A 17,181-nucleotide genomic window follows, 5' to 3' on the forward strand; every position below is an offset into this window, starting at 1 on the left:
ATAATTTTTAAAATATCATCGTGCTATATTTATTATTATAGTGTAAATATTATTTTTATCATTATATTATATTAATTTATGAGGAATGGTTTATTCGAAACATACGATTAACTTGAATAACGTATTGGCAACCTCAATGTGTTTTAAACTTTTAAATGTTGATGTAATGCAATTGGATAGATACCAATAATATTATTTACTTCGCATGCAGAGTAGACATTCGTAGATGGTTAACTTTTCATTGAATACTCTTGATAGCATAGTTGCGTGTCGCTATAGGTTGTAGCTAGCAATTTGAATTTTCAACAATTTTTAAAAAAATATTATATTTTGAATCGTAAAGATTCTATCAAATGTAGGTATAACCGGTAACGAGAGATGGCTAATAAAATATTAGTTCATGCGACCAAAACAATTCCTCTCCCAACAATCATTATAATACCGGTTAATGACATTAAAGTTTTTGGATCAAGCAAAAAATATCGGGGACGATTATCTGTCTTTAAATCAATTACTTATAATATTATAATTTATTAATATTACCTCTCCGATCCTTGTAGCGACTTGCCTATTAAAACCGTGGTTAGCGTCTAAGATATATGATAAGGACATAAGGTGACTGATTTATATTTTAAAATAATAAGATTTTGTTTTCTTTGATTCACTACTGTTAATTGTATGGATGGCTTAGGCGCACATAATTACAAACAAAAAGGTAGAAAGTGGATACCGCTCTGCTGTATATTAGGTGTCGAGTGGGTCACTATTATAGGTGTGTTAAATTTGAATTCAATGATACATATCCTTATACACAAAAAACGACTCTGAGTGGAAACGATCTATCAGCTTATATCACCAAGTGATGTGTTTTTTGGATATAGCTATTAAAGAAATTTATTTTACTTTTAATATTATTTTTTCCGAAAATATTTTATCTATTATATTACTAATAATTAATTATTATAAAAAAATATATTTATACCATATTATATCAAGTTATATAACTCACAATTTAATTTCGTTCTGTAAATGCTACAAAACAGTAAAAATAGATTCGTTTAGTACCTATAAATATACAATATTTTAAAATAAATCAAAAATTTTATTGCATAAAATAAAATTCATAATAATATACAATACATAAAAGTTAAAGTTCCAAAGAATAATATTTTTAACAGAATAATTAATATATTATCATTATTTATTGTTTAAATAAGTAATTTTATCCAAATCGGATCTTAAAATGTCGATATAAATTAATAATCTTAATACATATTTTAGATTTTATGGTTTCAATATACGTAATATGAATAATGCTTATGAAAAATCTTGTATTCAATTTTCAAAACTTAGATAAGAAAAAAGTAGTTTTTATGAATTTTTAGCTACAAAATAATTTTAAATTTTGAAAAATGTCGTTAAAAAAATATTCTGACCAAGAGAATAATTTTTTATCGACATTTATAAAAATAAAAACTAAAAAAATTGAAAATTTCGAATGCCAATAAATAGGTAACTACAATTTTGAAAAAAGATGACATGAAATCTCTGTATAGTAAAAACAAAATCAGATATTCCTATTTAACCATTCGTTCTCAAAGATTTTTTAGTATCCACCCAAATACAATGAATACCAAACTGATCTAACAATTTAACTTTTAATTTAAGATTTCCAACCTACCGAAATATACAAAACTACTGTCTTTATCGAACAACCTTGAAGAAGCTTTCAATGAAGAGACCAGCACTAATGTACTGAATTTTTTAACGTAATAAAAATATTGTAAATATATTTTAAAACTTTACTAATAGCAGTAATAGCACAACACCCAAGCCCTAAGTTTTTCACAGATGTAACCCCGTCATGTTTATATTTAAAATTGTTATTATTTTGTAAACGCATATTAGGTTAATAATCAAAAACGTCGAAGTCAATAACCATATATAATATTATATATACGATTGACGTATGCATTGTGAGTGTTTTTCTACTTGTGTATGATGTTTAGTAGGTATTAATGAGATTGTAAGCCGAGTGTGCGGCCTGTTGAGTGATGAGACATTACTCATAATAAACAGTATACCTAAGTACTTACTTTTTCTATTATTACATATTGATTGTAACCAAAACTGATCGTAATAAACGTGAAACTGAATATTAATTTTTTTTTTTGATTCATAAAAGCATTGATAATAACATTTTTTTTTTACATAGTTTGTAAACATTAATTTATTTGTAAATATTAATTGGTAGTATATTCACTGAGTTAAAAATTGCATTGAATTCGTGAAGGTACCCGGAACTCTCACCTACATAAACTAAGTATAACATGTCAAAACTATAATATGTTATAAATATATTAAATTATGCAAAATATTTAAATATTATAGGATGGATGTGTCTAATGACGTTGTTTTTACATACAATTTTAACATTTTTTACTATTTATATTATATTTTATCTTTTAACATTTTTTATATAATTTACCATATATTATAGTATGACATTTTAATTTAAACGTATATTTATTATGTTAACTAAAACAAAAAAACTTTTAACTCGTTGTCAGTAACAATTAATTATGATGAAACGTTTTAGGAATTTATAAACCTTTGTAAACGCGGATAAAACAAACAAACTGTAAATAATCATTTTTTTTTCAATTACCAGCTTTATGGTATCAATTACTTATTTATATTTAGGGGAATTATTGAAATTTCAGTTGAACATTTTTTTTCAAGGTATAATGTTTAAAACAAAACGAAAGTTATATGTAAGCAAAGCTACATTCAAAATAATTCTCAATAGGTAAAAGTGTATTATTAACTATATGACTGTACAATGTGCATTGTAGCTAATATTTCCAAGTAACAAAAGAAAATATTTTTGCTTCAATTTCAACATAATTTTATTAGATTAAAAATTGTCATAGTGGCTTAAAATATATTCTAGTTGACGGATAAGAAATATTAAAACAAGAAAAAAAATAATAAATACATTTCCATTGTCTTATAAAAATCTATACTGAATAAAACATTTTCAAAAAATCACTTTTTCTTATTTAAAGTATACACTTAATTTAATCATGATTAGAATATACATTTTTGAGTGTGTATAAATGATCAATTATATGAATATGACATTTTTAAAGACAGCTATATTAAAATATGCGAATGAAGAAATTTAAATAGAGACAGAACTGCATATTATAATGTATAAAATATAAATAAATCGATTGGCTTACCACGAAATTGCGAGTATGATTGATCGTGAATAACTATTTATAATAATATTCTGTTCAACTTATAAATAGACTATAATATTATACTAATTGTACGTATACTAAGCGTGACTGATAGGTAAAATATACGATTACTATTTATTAATCATATACATAAGACAAGTATACATTCAAGTAATTAATATGATATAATTTTGTGTCATACGGATTTGATGTCCCTCCCCATATTTATTTATTATTCAGATTATGAAGAACAGAAATGTCCTCAAATAATAAAATTTAAAAATAAAAATTCAGTAGTAAAACGTATGTATAGTCAATAATGTAAAACAGTAGACAATAATATAGTTAATTATATTTTTACCGTATCAATGTAAACATTTAAAACTTGCATAAGACCAAAACTATAATAATATTTAAAATGTTTTGAATTCATGATATATACAAAGTTCACGTTCGTGATACAAAATGATACTAAATTTGTAGAAAATTCCATTAAAATTGGTCTTTATTGAATTAACACTTCTAAAGAAAACTCATCCGTGGAAAATACTCGTAGGTATGTTTACGTACACATACCTATATTACATTAAAAGATGACTTCCTTGATGAAAAATGCTGTGAATAGGTTTTTGATATTTCTGAAAGACGATACAATTTGCACAACCTATATTTTCATTTTTCACTCTTTTGTTCTATTTTGTGATAAAGTCAAAAAAACTAAATGAAACCGTTGTAACACAAGTTTGATGAAATTCGTTTTATTAATATTGAATTTTTTATTTACTAGGTATAACTTAAAACGTAGGGAATTTTTTGGAATTTACACTACGAATATACTTTCTTTTAACAATTAGTTTTTAAATGTCTTTAAAATAATAAATAAAACATGTTCCGAAATATTTTTTTTTTATTTTATAGGTTTATACATAGTTATTGCAGTATTAAAATTTACTTTAAAACGTTTATGTTGTAAAGTGTACCACAAACATTTAGTTTTATAATAAATAATCAATCATTATACTCTTTGACTTTTAATGCGAATGTAACTAATTTCTATTAAATGTGACGTAAAATATTCACTGGGAATCATTTAAGTTTTTTTTTCACATAAATAATGGTTTTATCAGTTGCATAAATTTAATTATAATACCGTACCCATTCCGCCCATCAATATCAGTGATTGCGCCTTGCCTACTTGTATATATATTTATTATTATTATTATTATTATTAATGTATAATATTATTATTAGTATACTTTCTTTTGTATAGAGTGATACAGTATCAAAATATATTTATTATTAATTTTGTCTTTTCAGAAAGATATCAATATATAATAAATATTTAATGTTTAATTTTCATTATTTTTTAACTAACTTTTAATTAATTCATTAATATGATTTTAAATATGAACAATGTTTATTATACTAAAAATATAAACAGAAATCGATAATTTTTTTTATTTACAACAGTTGTCTATCAAAGGGTCAAGTCATAGATTTAACTAAGACATTGATTAATTGCCTAATACTTTACCCAATCGTTTTTTAAATATAATTTATAACACACTGTCTTATTGAACTTTATAATGCAGCTGTTTTAAATATCCAAAAGAAATAAATGTATACATCCAAAGTCGTAAACCTGTCATTTGTGATGTTTATAATATATTTACATTCATTTTTATATAGATAATATTATATGTGAAGTATATTATTTTGTAAAATGTTCTATTGCGACTCGATAAGTCATACACTATGCCCTAAATTTATGAGGTCAGATACTAATTAGATTTTAGATATTCATTGTTTTTTTATTTTATTTTGTGATATGAATTTTTATCAAATAAAAAAAACATATTGTAAAATTATTGGTTGGCCCATGGCCAAATATTAACAAAAATATATATATTGATCAAATAAGTTATCATTTATATTGAACATGTTTAAGATCATAAACAAATATTATTATATCATTATAACATTAAAATGTTTAACATATTTGAAACGAGATTAATTAAATGTTTTTAGATTCGACAACTTTCAGTGATACATTTATAGTTTACAATAAATTGATAAGAATCATAAATATCATACTTATAAACATTTTTAACTATAGAAATGTATATATTAATTATGTAATAAATTAAAACATTAAAATAAAGTCAAATTAAGAAATTTTAATCATTTACGTTGTTTAAATGTAATAAACAAATTACAAATTATGTGTTATGTTTACTTTTGAATCATTTTATTTTAGCTACTAATTTAATATTCGTCATTGGATTTAGACGCTTATCTCATTATTTAAGTGTATTCCCGAGTATATGTATAGTATATAATACACTTATTATATACCTACAACAGCATTAGTGTAAAAATATTTTCATAAATGTAATTAAATTATTTTACTAAAATGAATTTATTAACTTAACTAATTGGTTTTTTGATAATAATTATTGTTATTCAATCTGAATTAATTAATTGAATTATACTATTTAAAATTGGTTTTCGTTTTTTAATATACAACATGTGATTCATCAAGCATACTCACGCTTTTCCTTTAATTACAAATTTATTTAAGTAAGTATTTTTAAGTATAGGTACTTGAGTACTATATTTTCAAATATTTACTTTGATTTTTCTTATACCATTTGAGGAAATTCTTATTTTTCTCAAATGAGAATTAATTTTGTTTTTTAATTATTAAGCAGATGACTTTAAAAAAAAATGAACGCATCTAAATTGAAATTTAACCCAGTATTTTTTAAGTTATTTAACTTTTGGTGTATTAAGAATAATAAATATTATGTTTTTGATAATAGATCTTCAATATATGGATGCTGTGATGATTTTAATATCATTATTAATTAATTTTACGCAGTTCATTAACATTTTATAATTTTTTGTAAACAATTTCTGAATATAATTAACACTACATTAAATATTAAAAAAAAATATTTGTCTACAAATTTACGATAAAAATGTCTGTTCTTGTTTGAAAAAAATAAGTTTGAATAATCACAATAATGTCTCCTTAAATGGCACAAAATATAAGTTTTTTAAAATAGTGTTATCTTCATAAATTACGAGAATAAGAAAAAAAAATATCATGATTTGAATAAATGTATTATTAAAGTAATAACGGATCCACGATGCTTGGTGAATCACTCTGTACATAGTATATATTGATTTCACTTAGTTAATGTAATTGTTTTATTTCATTAGACTGTAGGTAGTAACCAGTAGGTACTTATAGGACTTAAATTGGTTGTAAGTTGACAAAGATCGTATATGATTTACTTTCTATCGTTGTATAATTATTGATCTCAATAAAAATTGACGTTAAAGTGTTTATTAAATCATATAAAAATAAAATTTCATCTTTTTTATTGATGACAAATTCATATATTTACATAATTAATATAAATATATAGAATATTAAACTTTGAATTACATGTATGAAATTCGTTTATTTGACGATTGATCTAGTAAGATCAAAAGAATATCGAACTTAACAAATATAATCTTGATGGGATCTGGTGTACAAATAAAAAAATATACGCAATATAATATATTATACTTATATACTCATTAGTCATTACGTCGTTTGAATTCAAATGAAATAGTCAATGCATTAGAATAATATTTTTTTTGTTCCGAACGACAGTGTTCTTATCGCCATTGACATTGACGATTGTTATCGCACTATAACGAAAAATAAATGCAAGTCAATTTCACGTATCAGTTTTCAAGGTTGGGCGAATTATTAGTAATAAAAAAAAAAAATAAAAAAAATATCGTATTTATAAAATTGCATACAGGTAAACGAACAAATATTTGCCAGCCCCCCTGAAACGAACACGCAGTTATTTTGTCCCGTTTCCGGGTAAATGAGCGTATGCTGACACGGATCCCGTTCACATTGTGTATAGTCAACGAGGGAGTGTGTGTCGTGTGTGTATGTTTGACACAATGCTCATCGACACCATGCACAATAATAATAATAATAATAATAATAATACAATAACACGCTGCGATGACATGTATATATTGATATATTATACGATATACCTATAATATTCGCCAAGCATATTTTCTAAATCTGCGCACAACCACGATCCCACGTCGCCGATATTTTTATTTTCATTAATATATTATTGTTGTCGCCCGCGGAATGTAATGGCGAAGAATTTGCAACTGGCCATCGCGTGCCTGTTGGAATATTAACGCCGAACGAACACAAACGCGTCGTCGTTTCCTCGACTAATAACAACCGATACTACACAGCGTTATATTAAATACGACTTAAATAATATATTATATTATAATTTATAAACGTACGTCGTCCAGTGTCCGTGTTCAGTATATAATTGCGGCATTACGCGAACAACACGTATTCGGGGTGGCAGGAGATATTTTTCGATATTGCTTATAACAGACTACAGACCGAATACAGATAGCTATATATTTTTCTCCTTTGTACATAGAAAGTAGTTATGCTTTGTTAGTGATTCGTATCCGGTAATCTCGGAAACTGCTGAACCAATTTGCATCAAATTTTACATACATATGTATTCCTTGATACCCGGGGGAATATTTATAACTTAGTTTTTCAATACCCATGTAGGTTCCTAAATGAATCTTAGCTCACACGAGAATTTCGTTTTGGTTCATAAAAATCGAATATTTTCTGTTCATATATTCATATAAATATATTTTGTGATCGGTCGAAAGAATAAAAGAAATTTATAATATATTATATATACCTACATGAATTATATGTGTACTTTGCTTATATATTCGAAAACCATAACTCGACTGTTTTTTTACGAAAATGTTAGAGATTGTTCCCTGAGATAACAAAAAGTGTAGAAAAAGTAGTTTGAACCGCGTTCGAAAACATACCAAGTGCGATATTTAATTCGTTACAGTTAAATTGATTCCCCATCCCGATCGTATTAATTCACAGAACGAGAAACGCCGATTTGAACGTTGACTGAGCATACTAAAATCAAGATATTATATCTGTATAGCTATAGCACCATAATTCATATTTGATCATTTTTTTCCGGGCGAAGCCGAGTTATACTGCTACTTGCTAGTAATATTATATTACATTGGTATCCTGCATGTAAAATATATATTATTATCATACTATTTACAAACATTGAATAATGGTGATTGAAAAGGAGACTTCAAAGTCTGAATAGTATATAGGAGGCACCTCGATTCGGTTACTCTAATGAGACGTATGCTAAAAGACCTTGAGAGAATGTACATACGGCCGTATTTCGTTGTGCTAAGTGAAAAAAAAATAAACATAAAATGCTAAAAGTAATTGAATTTCGTAATATTCGATTGAAAAACAAATTTATTCATAATTTTTCATAAAAGTTTTTATCATATAGATGATATTAAAGATACGAGTATGCTCGATTATTCATGAATTACACAGAAATGTATATTAGACAACTATAGTTCTTCAGATGTTCATACGCATCATGTAATTATTTTTATATTTTTAAATTGTAAAATATACTTATGCCAAATATTATATGTTTGTGTTCAAACGATTTTACTCGGTTATTAGTAAAATGGAAATCAATTAATTTTTAATTCGTTGTATAATATTGTTTAGTGTAAACTTATACGATTAAATTCATTTTACTTCGTGGGTCATTATAATTGCATGAATCTATGTTTATTAATCATTCTTAACTTCAAAACAAAATTTAAGACTTGAAAAGTATCTCAATCCTACAGTGATCATATATTATTCAAATTGAATATGTATAAGATAGAACAGTGAATTATGTAATGGTTATTGAACGAAAAATTATTATACATGTATCTACGATTATTATTTAAAAAAATTAATAATCTATAGATAATTATTTTTTTTTAAATCTGAAAAAATGTAATATGAATCACAAATACTAATTTATTACGAAAAATATGTTTTGATAATGATTAAGTAATACATATTATATTATTAGCGGTGAACGTATAACATATTTTGTTTTTTTATTAAATTTAACATTAATGTTAAAAAAATTATATTGACCACGTGAAGATTGGTTAAAACGAAACCTACATAAATTCACTATAACTTATTTGTAGTTTCTTTTTGAGCTTATTAGAGAATTGCTGAAAAAAATGAAAAATGACCAACTAGTCTCGATTTACAATCAATAGGACTACTTGTAAGTGTAGAACACTCCCGCTTTTACCCCCGAAAAAATGCTCCACAAGAAAAAGATATATTACAAAAACCAATTATTTTCTTGCTTTATTTATAATTTTAAATAAAAAAAAAATAAAAATATATTTATTGTAATGGTATCTAGTTATTTTTACTTTTATAATCAGCTTTTATCAATATCTTATAATCAATATATTTGAATAATTATTACTACCAATACTACCCCTTAAATTTAGTATTTTACAATATTTTAGAAATTACATTTCAAGTATAAAGTTGCCAAGGTATAACAATGTTATAGTAAATATTTACAGGTAATATTATATTTTGAGATCAATTAATTTAAAGAAATGCTCAATGAAAATATTAGAAATATTTTATTAATAGACTTCAATAGAATATAATATAATATCTCTTAAACACCAATTATTTTTTCTATCCAAGTTTAACTGAAAAATATTTTGTAGATTCCAATGTTTTCTTCTCGAGGAAATTAAACTATGAAAATTGATATGATAAGTTATATCTTTAAGGATTTTAGGTTTTTTAATGGTCACATTACATTTATATAAAGTTGTGATTTTTAATTTTTACGTTTTTCAATTTATCACGCAATACTGCAAATAATTGCAATAGTTATTAAAGATAACATAACAAAATAAAATCACAAATCACAAGTAGGTGAGTAAGTATACACAATATTTTATCTTACCTATTAACTAATATAAATAAAAATATATAATAATATGTTAAATTTATACTCGTAGACATAGGTACTTAGTACTTATACATCCTATTGCGTGATATTAAAATAATATAATAATTTGTTATTAATTAATTAAAATCGTGTTTAATAATTAAATAATATCTATCATATATTGCATAACATATGCATAAATAATAGAAGCATTGTGACATAATACAATAAATATAATTATCATTCGTAATAAACTAATAAACTACGATGTGATCAATATTATTTGATATTTTGTTTACATTTTGCAATATTTTATCAGTTATTAAAATACGACACTATTTTATACATATATATATAATATATTGTATTGGGGTTTGGTTTCATTTGACCTTATTATCGAATCAATTGGCTTATTTTTTTTTGAAATTGGTAAATTTAACCCGCGGGGGATTAATTGAAAAAGCAATGGACGGGAGCTGCTAAAAAAATATCTCAAATATCTTGATAAGACGTTTCGATGCATTTGAGTCTATATACGACCTTTGATCAATATATATAATATATAGACCACCAGTGTGGAAAAACAGATAAACAGTGTACGGTTGACGACGCGTAATTTTTTATTTTTTTTTTTGAGAAAATGTCTGTTGATGAAAACACGACATGCATTACGTATAGATACATAAAGCGATGAAAACAAAACAACGCAATTATTATATTCTATTTTTGCCGATTAAAAATTATTATTCTGTTTGTGACACTATAAAATATACAAGCAAGCTGCAAAGTCTTGGATTAATGATATTGAAGGTCGTTAGTAAAAACAAAATATTCTATATACATGTGTTTTTATATAAGGTGTATAGATACACACGCACAGAAATCTTTTCTTTTCCGTTTACCTAGCGTGGCAGGAAGGAGGAACTAAATATAATTAATTCGTCACGACACTTATATTATATTATATATTATACTGTGCGTGTCTTTTTGTAATAGAATTCGAAAATTGACTCATTACAGTCGTAGCACATATTATTTAAAAATATAATTAAATCGTGTATATTTGTGGCGTTTGACTTTTATTAAATCAAATCAATTTTGAACGGAAGAATCAATTTTTGTCACTGACCATTAAAATAACTTGTAACTTTTATACAATATAATTATTGTTCAAATCTATATAACGTGTTTAATTTTATCGAATAACGTTTCATTTCTATACTTTAGTTTGTTTATTTGCTTTATTCACTTACTATATAATATTGTGTTTTATAGATTATAGTTATTGACTCAGGATTGGAATGTGCTTAAAACGCTTTAATAAACATTTAAAACATTTTAATAAAAGTTTTATAAAAAAATAAATTGTATAGGAATTTTTTCTGTAAAATATATATTTTATTTGTAGATCATACTATATACTATATATACACCAATAACAAAGCATTTTTATAATTTTTAAAGCATGTTTAAAAAATCACAAAAAAAAAACATTAAAAAAATATTTCAAAAGAATAAAACGTTTGTTTAATATTATTTAAAAAATTTGTTTTTCTAACCATAGACTTATCGTGTTCTATAGCCTTAAAGATATAGCTCTGAAAAGATTCGGTTATGCTTATTATTAGCTATATAATATTTATTATTTGCTATTTTTAGTTGGATGGAGCATCGCTGAAAGTTTTGATACATCAGCTTATCCATTATGAAAGTTTTTATTTTTGCGCCAAAAAAATTCTAACAAGTCATAATAATAATATGACAGTAAGAAAATGTGTGTGACTTTTTTCGTGTTTGATATTCATATTGCGAATATGCTAGTCTCGTTAGTATTGGCGTTGCAACGGCGACTCAGTCGTCATAATAATACCGTAGAGACCGTAGAGTTATGTGTAATGTGTATGTCTATAAATATATAAAACTGTAGGTTTAACTACATGTATAACATTATATATGATAGGCGCCTGTATACAACAATGTTATATTATTATTGTACGAGGTTAACATATAATGTACTACCTTTGCCTATGAATATTGTGTTGCATTTCGTATCCGATAAAGAAAAAATGACACGTGTTTTACGTTGTGTGTATCTATGAAATGTTTTAATTGCTCACGCGCAAGCGAACGGTTAACGATTATAATATTGTTTGCTGTTAAGCGAGCGGCTCCATTGCTAGTTCCCGGATGGGTGACCACCTTGGAATTTTAGTAACACATACACACAATGTCCTAACCTAACCATAATCGTTGAGATAAATAGTATCTAATTATATATCTTCTGGCATAAAAAAATAAATAAAAATATTGTTTGCTTTTGTAGTAATAATAATAACAATAATAATAACACTATAGTGTGATGCCAATATTAAACTAGTACCTATTGATATTTTAATGCGAGACGGAAACGCTACACCGGAATAGTTAAGTTCGCAACAGCAGTGGCTTTAATCTATTTTATGTGGCGTAGATCACGTAGACTTGGTAAGCTGTGATGAGCGTATAATTAGCAATATAATATAAAAATATATACACATAATAGTTACCTTGGTATAGTTACATAGTTACATGGCGAGACGCTGTTGCATCACCAACAGTTATCGAAGTCATCAGGTCGAGTTGGTGGCCGTTGAGTCACCAGCAGACGGGTGAATATGTATACACAGTGGTTGGAAGTAATGCGTCACTTCAGACATTTTAGTGTAATGCTTTTTTTTTCGTTAAAAATGACTAGTGGAGTATTACAATATAGTTTTTAATTGTACGAATAACGCAAATTTCACTTCTTCAAACACTAATTTTTTACACGAGCTTATTCTTCCTAACTATTAAAATATTTCTATTTTATCACATACTAAAATGTCGTATAAGATTTATTTAATATTTAAAAATCTTAACACGCATTCTAACAAAGTATTGAAATTGTCATAAAAATACTCGTGTTTCAAAATAATAATAATAATAATGAAATTTATGTATTTGGGCACAGGCAGATTTGTCAATTTTACTAAGGATTTTATTTTCTATAGCCACGACCTATACTCTATAAATATAATTTTTTTAATTAATATAAAATATAGGTGAAGTATACGTCCTATATTTGCCTAAAAGTAGTCATGATTTTAGCGATAGTGTTTTATTACTATAGTTCGTATATATTTGATATCATCATACTATGTATATATGCGTCAATGCCCTATATATATATATACATATACATATATATACGACTTGATGAGTCAAAATCTGTTTCCGTTTCGACAGAAATACGAGTATAATGTATTACGATATAGTAATATGCATTATGTGCATTTCTATACACAAGTTAAATCGATTTATCGGCCGTTCACTTTATTAATATATTGTTTGCGAAGGCGCATATTATACATGACGTTGCTATACTTTATACGTGAACTAATACTTAACGTATATTACTTTTGATTTTCAAGCGGGACCTACAGTATGATGTATTATATTATTGCAAATGTTTGTTTTGCTTATTAAATACGTCTTCTGTGTTATAATAAGAAGTTTATAATAGTATATGCTTGTATAACCATCAAACACTGACTGTATTGGACGAGTTTGATATATTTACTGCATTTTACCTACACAATATTGTGTACAATGTGTACTCGTTTAAATTAAGATGATTTTTGAGGATAATTATGCCTATGCATATATATTTGTGAGTTTAGGCCAACATAATTTATAAGTATAGTTAACTTTATAACATTTAAGTACAAAAGTATTTAGGTTTATGAGCCTACGCTATGTAATTGGACAATTAAAATCCATATACTCATAAGTCTACCTTCATATATTTGTCATACATGATTAACTCATGGATTCCTAGTGGAAAACAATTACCAATTAACATGTAAAATTTGCGGAATAATATTAATTTTAGTCAAACATGTAATAACAAATAATTCCGTTAATACACTAACAACCTCACCAGCCTCAATATGTCGAACAAATTTAAAACATTAGGACCAGACCTAAATATCGACAATCATATGATAATTTTTTTGTTTTTTAAAAGAGAAAAATTTTATAAAAACTGTATAATTATGTATATATATATAAAATAATGCGAACCACAACTTATTTAGTGGTTTTAAAAATATATATAATATAACTAATGGTTCTTTGTCATTGATGTTATTAAAAATCATAAATAATAAACAAATGCATATGTCTTTAATTATGTATAAATAATATCGATGTATTATAATTCCAAGTCGTAAATAATCGTTATAGAAAACAGAAATTCTTATTTTTTTTTTTTAATCGGGTTAGATAAATGGTTATAGAGTATATAAATATGACAGAGATTTCTTAAAAAACTATAATAGTTTAATAGATGATTGACGAGAACACCAAATAATTGTAAATACTTTGTGCATTTTCTATCAAGCATAATTTTTTATCATATAATATATTCAACTAAATATAATATTCTAATTAAATAACCAATGTGATTCCAGCATATTAGCCTTCGTCTACTCAAACGAATGATGGTCATACTTTGGTTAGGAGTACTGTGTTTAGTGTGCGCACCATACTTTGGATTTGGTCTCTACTGGGATGAGAAATCGTCGACGTGTGTGCGTTACCGGAATGCCAAGAAGCCTTTGGATGTGCTATACGCTTACTTATATTTCGGTCATGGTAAGTAGGTAATCTTTAAAACGGGTTTTAGGTCATTTAATTAACTATAAATTTACAAATAATTTAAAACCTTTACTAATGATTTGGCATTATTTAAAATAAAATAAATTAATTTCCTATTTCTATAAAATACAGGTAGGTACCTAACAAAAATAATAATTTATTATACTATAATAAATATTTTGAAGTTTATAGTGTATTCTAAGTTAATTTCTTACCAATATAAATAGTAAAATATTCAAAATATTTTGATTTTTGAGCTATAGTCAATAGTTAAGTCTTGAGAATTTCTTGATTTTTAAATTTTTTTTAAATTACTGTCGATAAAATTATTGTTGATCAGTTAAAAATTTAAAAAATACAAAGTCAAAATATATTTAGACTTTAATTATAATAGTAGATTTTATAATTTTCCACAAAATCTGAAACATTTACAAATAAAATTGTAGTTTCGAGTTCATTAGCATTTTTTTATATCTGAGTTTTAAAAGCTCAATACAAGATTCCTGATAACTTTTTCAATTCATAATAAAAATAAAATTTTTTGTTTTATTGCTGTAGGTGTATTTTTATGCTTTGCAATAGTCTACACGAACTTAGCCGTAATGAAAGCTCTGTGCATGAAGGACAGTCCTCACAACAAGCACAACGTGTTAATGAGACGCATCAGTCGAGGATCGTCATTGACTTGCAACGCTGCTACCAAAGAAGAAAGAGCGTTCGGCTGGCTCATGTTTTTGCTGTGTGTCGCGTTTGTTATATGTTGGGTTCCGCAAATGGTAAATACTACAATACATAATAGAATTCTACATTTATAGTGTGAACTAAGTATTAGAATATTACTCTACTGTACAGTGTATAAATTGGCATAAACAATATTATTGCAAAAAAGTCTGGAGTTATGAACAGCAAAATTACAAAATGTTACAAATATAATATAAAAACATTGATTAAATATTTAATGAATATATTTTTAATGTATATTTAATCAATGGTTATATAGTGTAAAAAACATAGTTATTTCTGATTTTCGACCTACGAGTTGACATATTTGCCGTCGACCCTTGCACACATTCAATCATAACAGTTGAATTTCAATCAAGTATTATAATACGTTATAATATTATTACCCTGTTTGAGAGGCCAGCTAGTATTGTAAACAAATTATGTGACCGGTCCTGGTTAATATAGTTTATATAATATGCAGTATCTATATTTTTATATTGTGTTCATAAATAAAAAATACAATTTCGAAGATTTTATTTTATGACAAAAAATATTGTTGTTACATATTATTATATTTTATATATTTTATTAAATACATAAAAAAACACGAAATATACAATATTTTTGTGACCTACGTTGACGTATCTATTCAAAAAAAGACGTACAAATGAAATTATAATTTTAACAAATGTTCTTGTTATCAGTTATTGTTGTTGTGTACCAGATAATAATATTATATAGAAACTATATTGGTATTACGAACGCGATTAATTACACAATCTTTTATAGAGGGACAAAACAATTTAGTACAACTAAATTTGACATTATTTGTGTGTTAATTATTTTTTTTCTGTGGAATAATGTAATTTTATATTATAATCTTCCTAATAAATCGTTAATTATTATAAGATTACTTTTATCTCATTTCCGTGAATTTTTCTAGAGTAAAATTGCATTCTGAAAATTTAAAATTGCGTAATTATTTTTTTTGGCGTTATTTTTTAATATTAGGTTTTACTAAATATATAATACAAGAATTTCTGTATACCTATGCCTATTTTTTTACAACGCTTGTTATAAAAGAATATTAATGTCACGTTAAATACAATTTTTAATCGTCAAGAATTGCAGTATTCATTTAACACCCTGAATTGAACAATAGATGAATTTTTGTTTCGATAAAATTATCTTCACGTTTTGATAATTTTCAGATAATAAAAACATTAAATTGATTATATAATTTATATTTGCATTCCTAAAAATGTGTGTATTTATTAAATTATAGTTGGTAATCAGTAAAAAATGACTTTTGAACAAAATCAGAATGAAGGTTTTGAAGGTGTCCTAAACTTAAATGAATTCTATGTCTTTTTGAATACACCATAAAAGTATAAAACCATGGCATGTCCACATATTTTATCAGTTTTTAGGATGTTTTAAAATATACATAATCAAAGCATTAAAAGTGAATATATAAGTAATAGTAAATATTATGAATTATTGTTAAATTTGATATTTTAAATTAGTAAATTATAGCATTAATAAGAAAGTCAAAAACCATATAATATGAATATTAAATAATAATAATATCTTAATACTTATTGGAGATTATAAATTGCAGACATCGTTCCTTTAAT

The 17,181-nt window shown here is 25.1% G+C and overlaps 1 protein-coding gene across 3 annotated transcripts in view; it reads left to right on the forward strand.

Annotated features, from left to right (window-relative positions):
- The window catches only part of LOC132920695 (prostaglandin D2 receptor-like), a 35,905-nt gene that overhangs the window by 13,975 nt on the left and 4,749 nt on the right, over positions 1-17,181 (forward strand). For all 3 annotated transcript variants that reach the window (XR_009660760.1, XM_060983330.1, XM_060983331.1), the window contains exons 2-3: positions 14,635-14,818; positions 15,380-15,597. Coding sequence is in view for 2 of the 3 variants with exons in the window: in XM_060983330.1 (XP_060839313.1) it covers positions 14,635-14,818; positions 15,380-15,597 (402 nt within the window). In the remaining variant the exon portion in view is untranslated. The remainder of the gene's footprint in view (positions 1-14,634; positions 14,819-15,379; positions 15,598-17,181) is intronic.

Source organism: Rhopalosiphum padi, chromosome 2, assembly GCF_020882245.1.
Source record: "Rhopalosiphum padi isolate XX-2018 chromosome 2, ASM2088224v1, whole genome shotgun sequence".
In the NCBI taxonomy this organism is placed as follows: Eukaryota; Metazoa; Arthropoda; class Insecta; order Hemiptera; family Aphididae; genus Rhopalosiphum; species Rhopalosiphum padi.